A 20,352-nucleotide genomic window follows, 5' to 3' on the forward strand; every position below is an offset into this window, starting at 1 on the left:
TCGGCGATCTGGAAGAACAACAGTGGATTAATCAATAACTAGGATTAAATCAATCAATAACTAGGTGTTCGGCGACATAGAAGTATTCTTTCTCTCTCGAATATTGATTTGGCAAATAAGGCTGTAATTAGCACAATGCATTCTCTAAGTTTATATCATGTTGTATGAGTGAAAATCCTTTTTTGCAGAACTTTCGGCATAAAATCTTGCAACTGACTGCACATTAACATTTCTGCATACACCTTCAACTAATTCACATGTGACAAGTAAGTAATTCCCAGCATTTACCACCGAAAAAGTATTGCACTCTCGCATTAATTATGCAAATTAGGCTATTACTTGCATAATTTATAAGGGTTAATGACCCACCCGAGGTGTCTATTGTGTCATAACGCCTGGTCCTTTGCTATACTAGTAACCACCGAATAAAGCCACTGAGTAATTAAGTACATGTATATTGATATATTACAAACGTATTTTGGAAAACACTGCTATTGTAGAATTTCTTTGGTTGTCAAGCCCTAATTTTCATGCACAATTTGCTTTTTATTGTTGACATCTTTGGCTAAGCCACTTGCATGCCGAATAACATGGAAAGCTACTAGAGGTTTTCCTTAGTATGGATAAGAAAGTCAGCCCCAGTGATGAATCGGGACGAGGGGGGATACAAACTTGTACACGTTTGGGATAGTCTTCTCGTCGCAAAAGCGCCACCTACATCGGCTACATATAGCGACGAGAAGCAGAACTCCAGTCAGAAGCTCTGAGGAAGGTGTCTGATAGACACCGAAACGTAAGCAAGTAAGTTTAATTTTGGTTGTGTACAAGAATTCTCATATCCTAGCTGGAAGTTCTGCTTAAGTACCAATCTATCCACGGGGAAATTAAGCCCAAACTCGACCTTAACTCTTGTCTTTTCAAGACCTACCTAAATATCATTACAATCCATCCAGGCTAGGGTATCTTTAATTTGGTTATGCTACCAACAGTTTTGTAGAAGCTTATACATACACAAAACATAACTTCCACTTTCTATGGAGGTAATAAGCTACTCTCCAAGCAGAGGTTACGCTCCGGCTATTTTTTGACGTTTTTTATGCGTTTTTATCGGGCTTTCTATTTTGTACTGAAATCTTGATGTCTCCCGGCCGGCACCTCCTAGGTGGTGACAACTGGAGGGCCGGCCACTAGGAGCGCGATTTTAGTCAGGCTTCTGTGGGTAGGTGCCGAAGGTATTCGGGTCGGCGGAAGCGGTGGTCGGCGGGGATGTCTTGCGCAACTGCTTAGAGGGGAAGAGAAAATTGGCTATTGGGTACTCGGGCCTTAGAACCCATGTCTACCTGCAAACCGACAAGGAGGTTATCGGGCTTCATTATAACCTCCTTGTTGCAAACCAAGTAAATATCCCTTCCCGCTTTATCCTTTATCAAGCTATACAGACAGACAAATTTACAAACCAGAAAACATGTAAATGTAATAATATCTACCTGTAATAATAATTACTCTGGTACAAAATACAAGGTGAGGTTACATATGTTTCGTCACCTATAACCTGGTGAGGCACATAGTCAGTGCTACAGTTAATAGTATGATACTACACATTTAATAAAACGCAATACCAATTCAACAAATCGGAGGAATAGTGAAGGAAGAAGTACACAGACCTGGGTAATGGTGAGGCAAACTGTTCGATCAATAGCCGCCGAGCAGGGTAGCTATGTAGCCTCCTTGGCAGACTTCCGGGTTGGACTTTTTGGGTCACAATATATCATTGTGTGCTGGCCTCACCTGGCCTATTAGTTCAGATTGCACCCGGTTTCCAATGGTCTCTTTAGGTGGTTTACTATTAGAAACTGGGCACTTGTAAACGAGAACAACAGTACACAGTAATGAAAAAATATTCTCCCGGCCGAAGTCTGCTTGAGAGGCTATATCCTATGATTGACTCATTGTACTATATTTGGCCACGACGCATGCGCACATTGCCGGGGGAAAACCCAATCTCACGGGGCGGCACCGGAACCGTGCTCCCACGCAGTGCATTTACATAGTCCTGACTTGTAGAAAATACTGAGGTACTCCCGTGACGGAGTGGCCACCAGAAGGAAATGTTCCGTCATGTTTTCTCTAAATTTTCACATTTCTAAGTATGGAATATATACTGCTGTGCTGTATACATAGTGTTCCAAACCGTTCAGTTCAAGTTGGAAAGTCCCTGAACGGCTACACAATTTTTACATAATTATAAAGCTACACCCTACTCAAACAACGACTTATTGATTAGTCACCGACACGAAGTGCTATGCAGCTAATGATGCCTTATCATCAAGGAAAGCCCCTAACATGTGTAACATCGACTATCATGATTCCACCAGGTGGCATTATACTGCCACCTCAAAAAACGTTAGTACAGAGGTCTTCCTGAAGATTGTCTTGAACACCGAATGTTGAATATCCTAAATGTAATACAATTCAGATATTTACGTGTGGAAGACAATCTTGAGATGGCCTCTATAACAACGTTTTTGGAGGTGGTGGTATAATGACACCTGGTGGAATTATGCGAATGTATGTTATGTCACTGGCAATGAGGGAAACATGATCATTCATTGTATCTATAAAGGTCACAACGAAAATTCACTTCCGAAAAAAACAAGGTCGCGCTGCAGAGCTTCAAATCACCACAGCAATATAACATTGATATCATTCATATGTAATTTAATCTTTAAACCACTTCAATTACTTTGACAGTCACTTGGAAAAGCTCTTGACTTTTTTGGTCCCGATCTAGAATATTGTGGCTGAGCCTGTGAATAATGTGCGAATCTATATATTAAGTGGCCATTTTAATGCGGAAGTATAGACATGAAGCGTCACCATGCGAGACTGGAATGATTAGCACGAGCTATATAGGCTAGCCTGGATACCACACCCAGCCTGATCTCAAATTCTATCGTGCAGGGCCAGATATTTTTGAGATCGGGTTGGGGTGTGGTATCCAGGCTAGGGCTAAGGCACTCGTACTGACCGTCATGTGCTCAGCCTGGTATCCAATCAAATATAGCTGCCGAGTCTCTTCATCCTTTCTTGCCGAATAGATCGACTGTTTGGGAGAGAGGACGAAGAGCAGTACCCGGTCCCTCTCGAAGGACCAAGTCAATGCGGACGAAAATGACACAATCATGCACTCGTTTCGATCGATCCAATGAAAAAGGATCTAAAGTCTCATTCTCATAAAGTTCGTCAGGCCAGGTAGGAACGGTTGGTTCTATTTTAGGCCGGTCCCATGTCACGAGAAGGTCTCCTGCTTGTTATACCTACAGACGGTGCTTAAAACACGAGGGTTTTCCCCGGTTCGGACCGGACCGATTTTTCCGATAACCGAGTTGGATTCAAGTGTAGGGAAGTGTGGGGGAATATTGCCACTGTTTCAGCTTTAATCACCCCCCCCCCCAAACGAAGATAAAGTATAAAGGATGAGACACACGAATATGAGACATGGTTTTATCATTTTCAAATCCATGATTCCTTATGTTCCCCAATAATCATCTTTATGACATAACCAAGATCATTTGGAATCATGTAATGTTGTACGATATCCCATGGTAGCACAACATATCAAAACAATACCTCCATCTTCATGGAGGTAATAAGTCTGGAATGATTTCGGTTAAATTAAATGCTGTTACCTCCCATCCTGTTCAGGTGTGGGCAATGGAATGTAAAGACATGGATATGGATAGCAGCAACAAGCACAGCAATTAACAATGATTACAGAGCTACTGGTTAGATTTGCAGTATTTTGCTACATGTATATGCTTCTCATATGACCTCTTCTTGGTATGCAGCAACATTATGGCTGCATTTAAAGGCAAATGTTAGTAGGAACATAAGACTGACTATAGTTAGGCTACGTATACATAAAATAACCTGTCCAAGGAGGTTTAATCTCCTTGATTTGTCTTCAAATTTATAACAATCTTATAGAATAAGATAAAAACAAGGAAAACATAATTCATAAGCAAGAGGTATTGCTACAAATTCCTTAAGCAGTAAAAAAGTCATACTGTGCTATGTTATCATTCATACTGAAAGCAGAATTCTTAGTTGCCAACATCTGTGCACTAAACCAATACATGACTACATTGTAGACATGTATTGTACTATATTGTATTGTTGAGACATGTATTACTCTTCACGTTTATAACAATGTGCTCGTTGTCAACATGCTTCACAATGGTCTTCTGTGATTCCTCCTGCCAGTCCGGTCAATTATACACAGGAAAAAATATCCACTATCTATTTGCACTCAATTTACATCAAGACGACTGCAGTATTGAAATCAATCATATTCTGATAAGATGTAACATTTTATCTGCGGACTGACATCCAACACTGTGTACAACTAGCATAGCCACTATTACAGTAGCAGTTAATATCAAAGCACTTATGGTGCAATTTATTCAGAAAGAGGCACAATGTGATGGAAAGTAAGGCACAAGGTGTAAAAGCAGCACTGTGCAGTCCTCTTGACACCTCTGTCTCCACAATGACAATCACAATCATTATGGCATTCTTTATAAAGGGCATCCTGTACATTGTACATGAAACACTTCAGCTGAGAAGCTGCAATACTCTACAATGAGCAACATTGTGCTTTTTATTACCCTGGGAAAACCAGACTCCGCGAGGAAAGGGTTACCAATCCTGCCACATGCGTGCCCACGACTAACCCACTAACCTCTCACTTAGAGGCAAGCGATAGTTGGGGCCAGCTGGATTGTTGGGCGGCTGTAAATTGCAGGGATGAGTGTGGCGGGGATTGCTAGTGAACCCTTTTTGCGTAGTTTTAGTTTGGCTTTCCAGGGTAGCTTTTCATGTACTCATTCAGTAATTGAAGAAAGGTAGTAGATGCTACCTGAAACATCTATCCATTTGCTTGAGTATTACAAACTATTACAGTATATTGCGCATATTATTACATGGATGTCTAATTGATGTAATGACAGAATTAATCATAGTAAAAATACTCTGATACACCAGATTCTGTGTCCTATCTTGGGTGTTGACAGTAGCATTTATTTGGTTATCTACTTTACGTTGGTATGTAAAGTACCAGATTTATGTTTGAATGTGGACGGAGTGATAGTGAGAAGATGATAATCATATAATAATATACATTTTTGTCTTGTTCCCTTACATTTTGATTACACCTACACTGATGCAATAAAGATAAAACAACCATTTTTCTTCACTTCTTGTAGATAATGAAGATTTACAGTATTACTTCGCTACTGTAGTACTTTCATCCTGTTCCAGAATTTTGGAGGAATGTTTCTTCTTATATCAATGGCAATGTAAATGCAGACATACTATGACATAGGCTTAGTGAAAAAAATAAATCTGGATGTAATTTCAATTCTGAATCTTAGATTTGTCACAAAAATATGCAAACAGATAAAATCAGTACAGTAATCAACTACCATAAAACAAAATATGGACCACCTTGACCACACTGCTGGCACGGATAAAAAAATTAGCTGGCAGGCATTTTTAGTCTCTATAAAAGGTCCTAGAAATACAATGGATATTTGATTTAAAAGAAGATAAAAAAAACAGTCGTTTGGTCAAAAATTGACATAAGTATCTTGAGTATAATCAGTCTAGCATGGAGGCTGGCCATTGTCCAATTCACCATGAAATAAACAAAACAAGACAACTATACAATCCCATGTGACACTTAGAGAAAAGGTTATGCAAAATGAACATTATTTGCATCATATTCATGTTTAAAAGCTTGCTATTCCTTCTTCATATTCTTTAAAAAGAGACCCTGGTTCATACCAGCACTTCTCAGATATCTAATTCACCCATCTAGCCACATATGGCAGTGTATACATCCCATGACTTGGTCCATCCTGAAGCTGAACAACCTCTAGAAGAGCTACACATCTAGTGAGCAGTCCTCCGTCATGCCTGGCCAATCTTGGCTTGTTCTTCTAGGAAGAGGAGTTGGTCCACGATGAAACAGTCGCTGGGATTGGTCACGTACTTCCGCAGTCCGTTCATCAAGTCCACCTCGTCTATCGTCTCGTTATTGCCACCAAAGCGGGTGTCCTTCAGGTACCTGTAGGTAGTACAGTGTTACAGAGGTTGTTACAGATGGCTGTAGACTACAAAATTGGTAAATATCCAGCAGAAAATTCAACAGAAAATACTGGGGAAAAAAAGCCTGAAAACACTGCAAGTTGTTCTTGAAGTTTGAAAGAGCATAAAAAGATTTTATTCTATTGGCACTGCTAATGCCAACTGCAGTTGCATTTTTCTTACTACAGAAAATGGATCTATTTAAAAGTAATCTCACCTGTAGACCTTTCGGAAGGTGTCTTTTCCTAGAGCTTTCTCACATTGCCTGAAGACACCATTAAGGAAAAACTACATAATGAACTATTCTTAATTATAAAAAGCTATATTCATCCTGTTAACTTTAACTCAGCTGTAAAGAAAAATCCATATTTGCTTTTGGATGAGCTTTTGTGAAATTTACTTGAATACATGTATACCGGTATTATTGCAATGCTGATATACATATTGTAATCAAGTCAGTACCAGCTGAGACCTGAAATGACATTCATACTTCTTGAATAATATTACTGAAAATCTTAAAGCTTATGATAATTTTTCTGGTCAGTATTCTCATAGTTTGTTTCAGAACAAAGACACAACACATCCTACAAAAGTGACCATACAATGATAACATTTGTGAACATAAAGGATACGTTCTCATGTTCCTGATCTTGGTGTCCCTTACAGCTGGTCCAAAGGCATCCGATACTGTGTCATCAGACACTGTGGTGTTGTCTGCAAAACAGGGAGACATGTGAGCATTACATTGCTTCAGAATATAGAATAGAATATTCTTTGACTTTCTGAAAAAAAAAACCCACACACACGAGATTCTGCTTCAAAATATGAATTTGATGTCAAGAGGTTATGTTTTAATATTTTGAACATATATTGGTGTTGAAGTTAAATTGTCAGTTACTTATTGTTTCAATCTCGCAGAAATCCAAGATTGTGCAACTTAAAAGATTGTGTGGTACAGAAGTGCCAACTAGTAATCCATGATGGTACTGCAGCCTTAAAACTGTCACCCTGTATCAAGACTGATAAGAAGATGGCAACCCAGAATCCCAAAGGCAGCACTCATCAATGCTGACAAGACTAAACATGCTTTTCTATAATTGAGAACCAGTATCTATACAACCTACGAAGGAGACTATTTATCAATACCCAGTGCAGTAACAGATGAAAGTTATTCACCTGCAGCAGTCAGGTCCAAGGCACTCTGCATGTAATTGGCTAAGGCACCAAAGTCATCCTGGAAAAGAATCATGACAACAATTATTAAATGTATGCTGAGACAGAATGCAATGAAGACATGGTTTGAGACATGATTTGAGTAGGAGCCTTTCTTCAGGAAAATACTGAGCCATTCTAAAATCATAAGGACAGAGGACTGGACTACAATGCTCTACTTATTACTCCACACAGGCCACCCTTCTCTAATCTCCAGGCAGATTTCCAGTGACATAAGATAGCATCAAAGCTGGCCAAGGAATAAAGTGGCCAAAAAGGGAGTCATCAGCCACCGGTAGCCAAACACACTTCTAGGCCGGCATCACCCCTCTGGCAGCTTTTGCCACTTTCTTATGCTACCGTAGGATCTGCTTGGAGATCAACCCTTCTCCACTTGTCCTTACCTCTCCATCAAACTCCCCATCACTACCATAGGAAAGGTCCTCCTCCACAGAACTTCCTGAAGACTCAAAGTCCTCATGCAGAGTGTAGAAGGTCTCAGCCATCCGTGGATCCTCTGGGATATCTGGAGATAGGTGGTAGAAAGGGTGAGTTAGAGTAGATCATGACAAGTTTCACAGATTGCAGCTACCAACTGGGTGACTACAGAAGTGCCCCCTAGATTTGAGGCTACAAACTGCAGCCACATTTATGGTGATCTTAAAAAGTGCCGCCTAGTGTTGAGGTTAATAATGGCAGCCACATAATAGCCAATTACAAAATGTGCCCCCTTGAGTTGAGGTAACAAACTGCAGCCACATAAATGGTGACTGCAAAAAGTGCCCCCTAGAGATGAACTTACCAACTGCAACCACCTAACTGGTGACTGCAATAGCGCTTCCTAGAAATGAGTTTACAAACTGCAGGAACATAACTAGGTGACAATAAAAGAAATTCCAAAATTTGTCATTAAAGACTGGCAAATAGATATTTTCACTGCTTTGTATAAGGCCTGAAGTGGCATTTTATCACATGCAAACATTGGCACAGTTAGAAAGCAAGGGAACCAAGTTGTAATATAATATAGGATAAACCTACCATCATCTGCAATCTCTAGCATATCCCTCCGTGGACTATCGGTGGCACCACTGGAACTTGTCCCTGAATCTGAACTCGACCTCAGCTTGTCGTCCCCTGAATCTGACCGTGACCTTAACTTGCTCTTGGCATTCCTCCCTGCAGCAGCCTTTTCCTCCAGCTGGCCTGTTGAGCTGGACCTCAACCGCGGTCCGTCGTCGGAAAACGACCTTTGATACGGTGCCTTCTCCTTGTTTCCTTTATTAGCTAATGTAGGAATGGGCTGCTCGTCAAAGTCTCTGTGGGAGGGTTCGAACGATGTGATTGGTCTGACGGGGGGATGCTCGTCTGCGGTGAGGTACAGGGACTCGTTCTGTAGGGGCTGTTCCCGGGTGTGCTCGTGAAGAACACTCAGGTTGGGAATGTTGTACAGGTTGTGTTGGTGTATCCCAGATACTGAACTCCAGGCCGTCTGACTTGTAGGCGGGGGACCGGCCTGTGGGGAAGAAAGACAATGATGCTGTTATATGTTCCAGCCAGAGGATCTAGGATAACACCTTCCTCGCTAGTTTATCAGGCATATTGTTTGTCACCTTAGAAGCTTACTTTATCATCAGGCACATTGCTTGTAACCTCCTAAGTACCTTGCATCACACCACTATAGGACTATGAAAATAGTACAGGAGTCAGCTCAAGAATGTCTCTATTGCATTGTTTACTGCAATACAGGCTACAAACAAGTATTAGGACACAACCAAGCACAACAAATGTTTTGTCAAGCATTTTGCTGGTTCAATAAGATAAAACTCTATCCTCAATTCATTACATACATGTACATTATGACCTTTTCCTGCTGCCTAAGCACATAACCATTTTGGTAGCCAGACGTTACCATAGAGGGCTGAATGTTAATCAGTGAATTATAGAATTACAACACCTGAAACTGCTATGAATTGTATGTCATGTGAAGCCATGAATGAAGTGAAACTTCTGGCCAATGGAAGTGGTTACCTTGGTAACGTCTATACTGCTCCGAAATTGGGAATGTCTGGTCTCCGACTGCCGACGTTGGTTTTCATTGTACTGCACAAAGGCTGCCACCCTGGGTAAAAAAAAAGGAAACTGTATGATTCACGCACGCACGCACGCACGCACGCACGCACGCACACACACACACACACACACACACACACACACACACACACACACACACACAGAGGTATCTAAAATCTAAGAAAAGATTATTTTTAAATAGTTTACAATATGTCAATTCTCCCCCTTTAATTACTCTTTTCATTAAGCAAGATTATATTGGCAATATAAGAATCCTTTTTGGTAATCAGAATGAAACATTGTTACAAATTTTCCATAACCCTCTGGCAGTTGTGTTGTATTGCCCTTGCCACATCATCCCTCCACCCCCCCTCCCACCCCCCAGTGCCCATACTAACTTGAGTCTCCTGGCCTCCTCCTCTGCCTTCTGCTGTTTCCTGATCCTCATCCTCTCCCGAGGAGTCAGGTGCATCTCCTGTTCTCTCCTCATGTCTCCCAGCTTCTGCTTCTCTAACCTGTAGGTTCAACAACACATCACAGCTTTGTAACTTGTACAATAACATAACTTCAATCTTTTTATTAAAATGCCTTAACAGTATGGGACACATTACCTTCCAACTACATCTACATTGCTTACAAGAGTGACTTGAATGCCATCTTTATGTATCATCTCTTTGGGGACTGTAAATTCATTTACTTTTGTGGAAAAAGAGGCTTTTGCTGTGTTCAAAATTCATGGTTGCAACAATTCTGTAATACAGTAGTCATACAAGTCATACATAGTCATGATGTCATGAATGAGCAGTGGGGAGTTCAAAAAAATGTAAAACTACCACTAACATTTCAGGATTTACAGTGGCACTATTGCTATCACTATCTCTAAAGTATGCAGTGATGTTTCTGCTATCTTTATCACAATGCCTGTTTATTGCTGGATGTTCTGTTACTTACAGAGCTTGTTTGATGTCCTGTGCCTCAGCCTGGGCATGCATTTTGTTCACAGACACTGTGATCTTCATGTCAGACATTTTAATCTTCAGAGCCTGAAAGTAAAGACGAGAAAACCAATCACTCATTTAGCAGCCTCTAATAAGTCAACAGTTTATCTAAATCAAAACTACTCATTAGAGCACAAAAAAGGCCCTTTGTAACATCTATAAAGCAAAGTGAGTTCTATACTATGTTGCTAGTAAGGCAGTCATTCTTAGGTGCAGTCAGCATATGTTTTGATGTCTAGTCCTATTGTCAACACTCTTTGTTCTCCTCATTATACACATGACACTCTCAGTAAATTGTTTGGTAAGACAGAAGATGTTTCTCACCTCTATTTGCTTGGCAATGTAAGGTGTAGTCAGCAGGTCAGCAGCAGAAGGGCGTTTGGCGGGATCTTTCATCAGGATTCTGTTGAAAAAGTGCATATCAAACATCGGATAACGGAAAAAAGTCTTTCTCCGTTTAGCAAGAAAAATTAAGGTTTACTGTAAAACAGAAAGAATAGAAACTGATCCCATGGATCAAACAAATATATGGTGTATTTACAAGTTCACCATAGCGAAATTTGTTTTATACTTGTTTGCATGACCATTTGGGGGTTTAGAAACCCTCTGGCCGTCTTATGATTTCCAATCTAGGTATATACTGTATAGGCCAGACAGTTCCAAGGCTGCAGTACCATCATGGATCACTAGTCAACGTTTCAGTACCACAGACTAACAGGATTCCACAGAAAAAACAACTTTCTGACATACACGTAAATAGTACTCAATAACAACACGTAATGTTCACTCCTACAAATAAATGACCTAACATTACATACAATTGTCCCCCGCATAAATCGTTCTAAAACATGAACATGTCCATTTCTGCCAGCAACTACTGATTTCAACTGTAATGTTGGTTCTTACCTAGCTAGTATATCATTGAGTTCCTTGGGGTACGTGTCTGGCAGAGATGGTGTCTTCCCCTCCACAATCTTGTACATAACTGCCATCAGACTCTGGCCTTCGAATGCATGCTTCAAACAGCACAGTTCGTACAGGATACAGCCTATAGACCTGCAGTATTGGGGGAAATGGGCATTGCAGTTAGTACTAAACCTGCTAGGAGGCGTTTATGCACAAATCTATATTGGTAGTGATTTGTATACAAAATGCCAGTTCATTGATACCTATCCTGAGATTCTAGGGTATCTCCAGTGTGTTTTTAGCACATTCCAGAAACATTGACGTACACACCAGTTCCTCGACTGTTTTGACACCGAAGGATGTTGCGTGCAAAAAAAAAACCAGTTCCTTGATACCTATATATATTCTGAGATAAGAATCTATCTCCAGTATGTTTTCTTGTCACATTCCAAATACTTTTCAGTATACTTTTCAGTATACTTACCAGTACAGTATTGGCACCAAATGAATGGTATAAATAACTAATAGACTAGTCTGTGGAATGTTTCTGTATCTGAACTAGTAGTAGCGTCACAGTTTGAGCTCCTACTTCCAATTAGCAATTAGTATCTGGCAGACCACAGTTCATTCCTGGGAAGGGCATCAGTTGGGGCTGCACTCATCTTTTGAAAGGGACATAAAAAAGGGTTACATGGTCGAGGAGGTGCCTCAAGCACATTTAAGAGGAAGAGCTAGCAACCCCTCCCTATACCCTGTGACTGAAACAGCAAGAATACCTGCTACCCTATGTGCCAATATGCCACTAAATGCTACAAGTGTGTGAAAAAACAGACCAGTCTGTATCTCACCAGATGTCAGATTTGGAGTTGTACCCCTCGTGTTTCAGCACCTCAGGACTCATGTAGTAGGGGGTCCCGGTGAAGGTGGTTGCCATGTCTGATGTCCCCATCAGGATTCGGGAGATTCCAAAGTCTCCAACCTTTATCACATTGTTCTTCATGAAGATATTCCTGCATGTATTGAAATTTTTTTTTTAAATGGTAAAAAACATGAAACAATTCTAATTCGGATACTGGAACCAATCATTTATTGAAAACGTTGCAGTTTGTCTCAAGTATAACACTTCAAGTTTGTAGCCTACGTTGCAGTCTTCAAATGGGGATGTTTTTTTCTTGGGGGGGGGGGGGGCGGAGAGGGGGGTGCTGGTTTGCGATTTTCAACATTGGCTAAGTATCCAAGTATCCTCTTATGCTTTGCCATGGAGGCTATGAAGTTCATCTGAAGAAGAAGAGATTTTATTATACTTTCTTACAGCTATTTCACCTTGATATATCTAGATGTATAAGTGTAGAATTGGGTAGAATGAACGTTAAGTGTTGTTCCCTACTTTGCCTTGAGGTCCCTGTGTAGCACCTTGCGCTCGTGCATGTGTTGTACAGCCAGTAGCAGCTGTATGAACCACTCCATCACCTGCTCAGGTGCAGGGGTGGTGTTCCGCTTACGGTACTCTGAGGACACATTGTCCAAGTCTCCTCCCTAGAAGAAAACACATTATAATCTTTAGTGTGCCTCAACCAATCTCTAGTAGTTAGTTAATAACTAGTGAATGTAGTGAAATTGTATATTTAATAGATGTGCAATGGTATAAATCAAATTGGTACAATCAGCAAAAATTATTTACATTCAGGTCCAACATGTATCTGTACCTGACTACGTTTACGTATACATTCCTATAGACCTAAAGCACAAAGGCTTAGCCCTTCCTACAACAGTAAAGAAACTCCAAAAGGTAAGGAAGCTTGTAGGATGCAAAGCACAGTGGACAATGCTGAAGAAAGACTGAACGTAGCTATAGGACTTTTCAAAGACTGTAGATGCAGAATACAGTGACTGATTATGATGATGATATATTCCTATGTATATGTGTGTGAAACCTACATGTAGTACAGTTAAAAACCATGTCCTAACCTCGCAGAACTCTGTGACGATACAGAAGTTCTCCTTCTCCAGGAAGCTGTCGTGGAACTTGACGATGCCGGGATGTTCCAGTTTGGACAGGAGCTTGGCTTCATGCATGGCACCGACTGTCTCATCTGGAGCTAGGTCACCGACTGAGATCTCCTTCAGGACTTTCCTACATACAGAAATACAGGAAAGTTTGTCAGTTTAGTTCTATCATTTTCCTATGCATAGTCTGACCAGCAGCCTGTACAATATACTACCTTGGGGAGGCCCTGATAACTCAGGCTGAGGTTTCTATTTTTGTGGATGCCTGTCCCTATAACGTCCTAGGTCTAAGTCTCTAACCAACTGTCAGCTAATCACAGAATTGCCTATAGCTAAGAATTTTCTTTGACTGACAGGTGGTTGTGCCATGCCCTCAGACTTGAAAACCTCAGTATGGCGTTGCCACCCATAGCAAGGACATTTAAATTATGTCGATGCTCCTAACGTATACTGTATAGGCTAGGGATGAGGCACTGTGTGAGAGAATAGTTCTATACTAGTATGTACTCTGGTTAATGTTATCTTTCTACTAGAGAATGACAGCTCAGAATACTGCAAAACTATCAGTATGCTTCAACACTTGCATATGTAATGTCATATTTGTAAACAGCCTCATGAGTCATGTATATACTTTTTGAGATTCAGTCAAATGCTGGGTTGCGACATCCTTCTAACAAATGATGCAAGAGCAGCATTACATTGACAAAGTACTGTGGAACTAACCCTTTGTTGCAACATATATGGTTATGAAAAATTCATGATCCAGTCAGCTGGGATCATTTCTACGGAAGTTATTACAGTCACTAGGATCTCAGAGATTATAACTGATAATAGAAGAAAAATACAAACACGAAAAAGTACTTCAATTTTGAACTTTGTCTTGTACTTAAAGAGAATGTAGTAAAAGAACAAGGGCCTTGAATCCTAGCCTTGATTGATAACCGTATATTGAATTTGAAAAATAAGGCCAAGCCAATTCAGAGAACTTTGTTTACCATAATTACTAAGCAATTTGCTTTCTACGCTTTCACCCAGTTTTAAAATTGGCTTCCTCTCTGCCTGAATTTCAAGCAATGCAATATTGACTTTCCTATAGTTGTAATGAAACATGAATGTACCTTAATTTCTGGAAATTAGCACATTTATCAACTACATGTTAATTATTATTGTGTAATTTCACACTTTTGCTGAAGCCTAATGCTACAATTTGAAGTCAACTACTATTTATAAATGCTTGTGTTTCTATGTACCTAGTCTAGTCTTGTTACTATCCTGCTATACTAACACTCTGTCCCCATCTTGGGCCATGTGCAAACACATCGCGAAACGGTTCAACAACAACAAAAGACTTGTAAACATTGACCTGCTAAGCATACAGTGTTAGCCACACCTACGTATGCCAGAAGTGCTTTCTATAATTCAAAGACAAAGCTAGGGACACTGTATGTACTTTTGTGTATATTATATTATATATCACGTACATTTGGGTACTGTGAGCCTAAAAGTAAAAGGCTATAGTTTGATGACATCACTTTATTACCTTTGACCTTCAAAACTTCCTGCAAATTGTGTAGGGATTTCTTTCTCAATGTTGTCACTATATTGACTTAATTAGGAGAATATACCTGTACAGTTAAGGCAATAACAGTCACTTAAGAGAACAAAAACAACTGGTCCAGTGGATATACCGGTGGATTAGGGTGTCGTCATAATATACCTGAGGGTTGCTTTATCCTTAGAAATCTGGTAAAAATGTGTACTAGTACTAGTAGTAAGGCAGGCTTTTGACTGAGATCTACCCTATGTTGTATATTAGATACATTCTATTCTTTTACTTTTCTCAATTTTGATACATCATTGCCCTAAGCTACTAGTAGAACTGTAAATCTTAAAACAGTCTCTTCTGCATTTTTCTTTTTGAATTGCATTTTTTGTGATGACCTCTATAACATGTATCTCCACCACAAAGTCACAACACTGTGACTTTATCTCTGGACATCTTGTATGACTATATATATTCTACTACAGAATTACACCACAAATTTAAAACATCCTTCCCCCTCCTACCACAGCAAAAATAAATGATTTAACTGTACGGGTCAGTAGCTATACGTATCAGTTACAGGCCAGGGATATCAGTAATAATGACATCCCAAAAGTTGCTCTACAACTTCTAGATCTGTCCCCAGATTGACAGGTGTAAACAGTTGTTGACAGTTTCCTGGTGACTGATGGGTTGTCTGCTGTACACAAAAATTGTTGTGGCTCATTGATCACATGTAAGTCACAAACTGGTACATGTGTTGTTAGGGATCAGTCACAGTTCAGAACAGACAAATGCCCTCAGGTAACCTTAAATTAACGTGGATCAAATATGGCACAGGAAGGTACCACACACTGAGATTATAGAAATGCAAACAGAAATAAAAAATGTCTCCAGATTCTTTTTTTGCAGTTCCTTTTTTTTAAATATTGGGAACATTTAGAACTAATAAGAGATCCACTAGCTATGTGATTGGGGATCAGGACGATTTGGCCTTTAGTCACCAAGCCATGTCAACACCCTAGTCAACTGAACAATCCAACTTCTTGTTGTGGTTTGGCCGAGTTGACCAGGGTGTCGGACCAAGTTGGTCTGATTTGCCCGGTTAGTAAAGTGCTGACAGATCATCCCACATCCCCAGGATTGATAGGGAGATGTAGGCATCGTCAAACGGATCGCTAAACATGTTGATTGTGACAGATCATCCTGGGAAACTTTTTCTATGAATGCTCCAGGAACGTTTTGTCAGCATTTTGGAAGTTCATTTTTTCACATAATCAGCATAAAGAATGACTCCGTTCATGAGTTGTTGCATTTTGATTTGAAGACAGAGTGATACCAATTATCAATACTGTTTTTTTGTCACTCATTTATTTACTTCTTTTGATATCTTCTGATTCAATATCATCAGCTAAATTTCATACTTTCAAACTTTACGATTCTATGTCATACCAGGGGCATGATAATGTTCCATACAGGTGTTCTTGAGCATATTTTACGGTATCACGTGGGCTTCTACTTGTATCACTTCCATCGTATAGTTTGTAGTAAGTTACTAGTACAGTAGAAGCCGCTTAATTGCACGGCCTAATTGCCAGTGAATTTCGTGCAATTATCCGGCTGGTGCAATAATGCGAAGTTATCTAGCTGGACCGCATCGGTTTGAGATTTGGGGATTACGTGCAGTTAACAGAAGTGTGCGTTAATAAGTTGTGGAATTAACTGGCTTCTACTGTACATGCTTTGCATGCAAAAAGTGTTCAACGTTATGTTGTTATTAGTGGCATTGACTACTGCTGTTTTAACCTTGTCATAGCACGGAGAAGTTAAGAACTACACACAGTACAATAAAGGCATTGAAGACTGGCAAGTTGTGTGGCAACCATAGTCAAAGAGGTTAACCAAGGACACCCATTTTCCAGGTCAGTCACGGCAACTATAACCTTCTCCTTACTGTGGCCTTTCCCACACTTCCTGACATCACCACAACATGTTGTCCTCTTTCGTACCCTACTCACGTAAGGACTGAACAATGTATGAAAGGGCCCGGGTGACAAGACTTGTTCCACCTGGCTGTTCAATGGAGACCATTTGTGTAGATGTTAAACATCACTTTGATATGCTGACTGCTTTCCTTTGTACTTGATTTTTTACGGTCTTGAAAAAAGAAATTAGGCAGCAGACGTATTTAGACAAACCTTTGTGAAACATGACATTGTACATGTTAAGATGCCTGAATTATTGAGACGAGTATAGACTACATCGTACCTCTGGTTTCATTGTCACCAATGACACTGCCCTCAGGACTCTGCTGTTGCACACCTGCTTTTCTCTTCCTTAGAATTATCATCTTTATTGCCGTGGGTCAAAAACAATTAGGACTTAGCGTCCACATTTTTCCAGCCCAAAGAAATATTTGTACCTGGTTAGTATGGAAGTAAACAACAATATGGCAATACAACATATATAGTAGTATGGATACTGCACTACTGTAAATTCATTTACTTTTGCTTTTGTGTAATTTGCTGTTGGGGGGAAAAAGAAGTTTCAGCAGTGCTTTAAAGTTTAAGTTCAGTTGAAACAATTCTGCAGTACAATAGTACATGAGCCTTACTGGGTACAAACTGTTAGAAACATACATTTTTCACTGTTATGTTATCAAGTTGGAGGGGTCATTGCATAAAAACTCTGAAATAAAACTACCACGAAAGTTTCAAGATTTGCAGTATAAGTTAAAAAATAATGTTATAGTTCATAAATGCCTGACTTAACTTTGAGAAGAGGTAACTTCTAAGACAAGTTGTATGAAGTGGACTTGAGTCATGAGTTCCTCGAGTGTGAAGTGTTTAAGTTATGTATTCAGCTGGCCATACTTGGCTCAGGTACAGGTGACTCAGAACTATCAAGCAACAAAAACATTCAAACAATGGCATGGAGCATAAAATCACAGAAACTGTGGAATTGATGACAAGTGTTTCCGTAAGATTTGATTGTGTTCAAAGCAAAGTTATGTTGATATATATATCTGCAAACAATGGAGATTGTATCCAGGTAATTTATCATACATTGTATGCATGTGTATGTATTTTACTAGTATATATGTATGATGTATCATACTTCAGAGCAATTTTGTAAAACTTTCCCCAAGTTGACTATCTTTACACTACATTATAAAGATCCAACAATTTAATGTTGACTACAGTTTAAAGTCAAAATCTAAAATATCAATTCTAAGAAAATCTTTTTTGACGGCCACACCTGTGTCACGTTTTGTCCCACCAATGACATGTTCCCGAGGGAACCAATACAGGTGAGCCCAGGGGGGTTCCCCAATGCAAAAAGTACATTTTCTTTGTACCCCAAAATACACTTAATTGCTGTTCCTCTGTGTATCATTGTGTACTCTGGAAAAGTGGAATTTTTAGAGAACAAAGAAGTTTTGCAACAAGAGACTTCTGGTAAGTCCCAGAGGACTGGCCAAATTTTCCAAAGCTGGAGCCAAAAAGGGTATCTCCACATGTTCTTTATGTTCTTTCATTCTAATGTAAAACAGTGCTTTCACTTAGGCAAGCAGGTGTTGCTATCATAACATTTTTAAAAACAATTGCTCAACTACAATGTGAGCTATAAAATCATCTTCAAAAAAACATCAAGGTGAAAAGCTATTGTCTTTTTCACAATTTGCGACAAAGTAGACAACGGTCAGGTGTTACCATTAGGGAAAAGGTAAGTCCATTTGAGTGACACCTGATACCTGGGATTACCTGTCCAGTCAAGCACACCTGGGTACTGGCCCTTAAAAAGCAGGGCCACACTCTGTAACTGTTGGACCATCTGGCACACAGATAATAACATCTCATGGCCCATGAGTAATAACAATGGTCATATGTGAATATACATGGTCAACACAACTTGTACTTCTGCTTTTTCTTGTGTTATATATTAAACGTTACACATAATTCAATTTTCTTCATGTTTTTTTTTTACTTAACAATTGTGGCCAAAATCTGAAGAATAAGAACTTAGATAGAAGAAAGTAGACAGTGCAGTCAGCATTGCTTACACATTATGATAATGTTGTTATAAGAGTTGGGAGCTTATCTTTTAATAACCCTAATGCCATCTGTAGTGCAAACACATTGCACCTGTAATGGTGCAGTGTAGAGAATGGATCAGTCACCGCTTGATTAAACTTGTCTGGTGTGGACATGATTTCATGGACGTGAGTTTATACTGGTCACAGAACATCTTAAGTTACAAATCATTTTTTTGCAACAAGAATATATAATTTTATAAACATTACTCCCATTGGAAAACAATGGGATGATGTTTCGGAACAAAGGCAGTTTGTTTTTCTTGGCCATATGCCAGTCAGTTTCTTTGTTTATGAATATCATATGCATGTTGGTAAATACTGAAAATACTGCTTGTTATAAACATCTTGAACTATCCTAACGTTACAGAAATATTGTACACAATAATTTTGTACACAATAAGTTTTTCAAAAGCAGTTTTATGAATATATTTAAAAAAAAAACTAACATAAGACATTTTCCTGAAGAAGGCATTTTCACCCCATACACATTTCAAGGCAATCAGATCCATACCATAACTAAGTAAAATTGTCTCCCAGTCCTGCTCAAGACAACTGTACAAGAACAACTCACCATTCTCCGTCTGCAGTCTTGGTCTTCATGTCTCTCACCAGATAAGCAGTTCCAAAATTCCCACTGCCAAGTTTCTTCTCGACTACATATCTGTTCAGCACCACTCTGATCTCCTCCTTGTCCTTGGGTTTCTTGGGGCTTTTCTGTAAGCTTCTTGGCATCTCCTTCGGCAGAGGCATCTTGGACGTCTTACAGAGGCAGCTTTGAATCTGATGTGCTGACAACTTGTTTGACAGGACTTTCCACAAAACTTTCTTGACGATTTCTACTTCTTTGTAGTCATCACATCAAAATTTCCATAAGTTGAGAAATCATAGCATGTATGCTGATTGTATCGAAAAGTTTAAAAGGACGGAATTTTGGAGCTTTACGAGAGAACTAGCAACTCTTCGCAGGTGATAAATTTAAATGTATACAAAACACAACAAAAGACGGACGATCGCGGGTTGCTTCCATGGAGCAGGTCGTCGCGAAGGTCACAAAACCGCGGTGCTCCGAGCCTTTACGGCGCCTCTACTCTAAGAAAAGCTCCGGAATGTCTTCTGCTAGATCCTGACCATCGTGGGGTGTCAGTTTAGGCTGGAACTTCTTAATCCGTGGAAGCATTAAGACGAAAAGTCGACAGTCTGTGTAGACTGGCTTCTGAAGCACTCCTGGGGATCAGGTTACAGGGTCAAAGGTGAATGGGGTGAAAGGGTAAAAATTATCAACGTTGACTCAAATCCTTCCCCAAAAAACTTTTCATTTACATCACCTTGAAGATTGTATCAAAATAATAACTTCTTTTACTTATCGATGGATC

The 20,352-nt window shown here is 39.7% G+C and overlaps 1 protein-coding gene across 1 annotated transcript; it reads right to left on the bottom strand.

The window, feature by feature from the left end:
- Positions 1 to 3,675: 3,675 nt before the first annotated feature.
- On the bottom strand, positions 3,676 to 20,235 carry LOC118417636 (serine/threonine-protein kinase Nek11-like). The gene is made up of 15 exons (XM_035823250.1): positions 19,551 to 20,235; positions 13,302 to 13,467; positions 12,721 to 12,869; positions 12,182 to 12,343; positions 11,334 to 11,483; positions 10,752 to 10,830; positions 10,381 to 10,472; positions 9,828 to 9,944; positions 9,388 to 9,478; positions 8,398 to 8,872; positions 7,764 to 7,885; positions 7,324 to 7,381; positions 6,780 to 6,861; positions 6,365 to 6,412; positions 3,676 to 6,127 (listed from the first exon to the last, which is right to left on the bottom strand). The coding sequence occupies exons 1-15, from the start codon at positions 19,727 to 19,729 to the stop codon at positions 5,971 to 5,973; spliced, it is 2,127 nt and encodes a 708-aa protein (XP_035679143.1). The 5' UTR covers positions 19,730 to 20,235; the 3' UTR covers positions 3,676 to 5,970.
- Between the last annotated feature and the right edge of the window lie 117 nt (positions 20,236 to 20,352).

This window comes from Branchiostoma floridae, chromosome 6 (assembly GCF_000003815.2).
Source record: "Branchiostoma floridae strain S238N-H82 chromosome 6, Bfl_VNyyK, whole genome shotgun sequence".
NCBI classification, from domain to species: Eukaryota; Metazoa; Chordata; class Leptocardii; order Amphioxiformes; family Branchiostomatidae; genus Branchiostoma; species Branchiostoma floridae.

Excerpts from the sequence above, each read along its gene's own strand:
- LOC118417636 (XM_035823250.1), bottom strand. The coding sequence starts at position 19,729 with ATGCCTCTGCCGAAGGAGATGCCAAGAAGCTTACAGAAAAGCCCCAAG. Across the intron at positions 9,945-10,380 it reads CAGGACATCAAACAAGCTCT|GTTAGAGAAGCAGAAGCTGG; the intron begins GTAAGTAACAGA and ends TTGAACCTACAG. Across the intron at positions 7,382-7,763 it reads ATGGGGAGTTTGATGGAGAG|GATGACTTTGGTGCCTTAGC; the intron begins GTAAGGACAAGT and ends ATTCTTTTCCAG.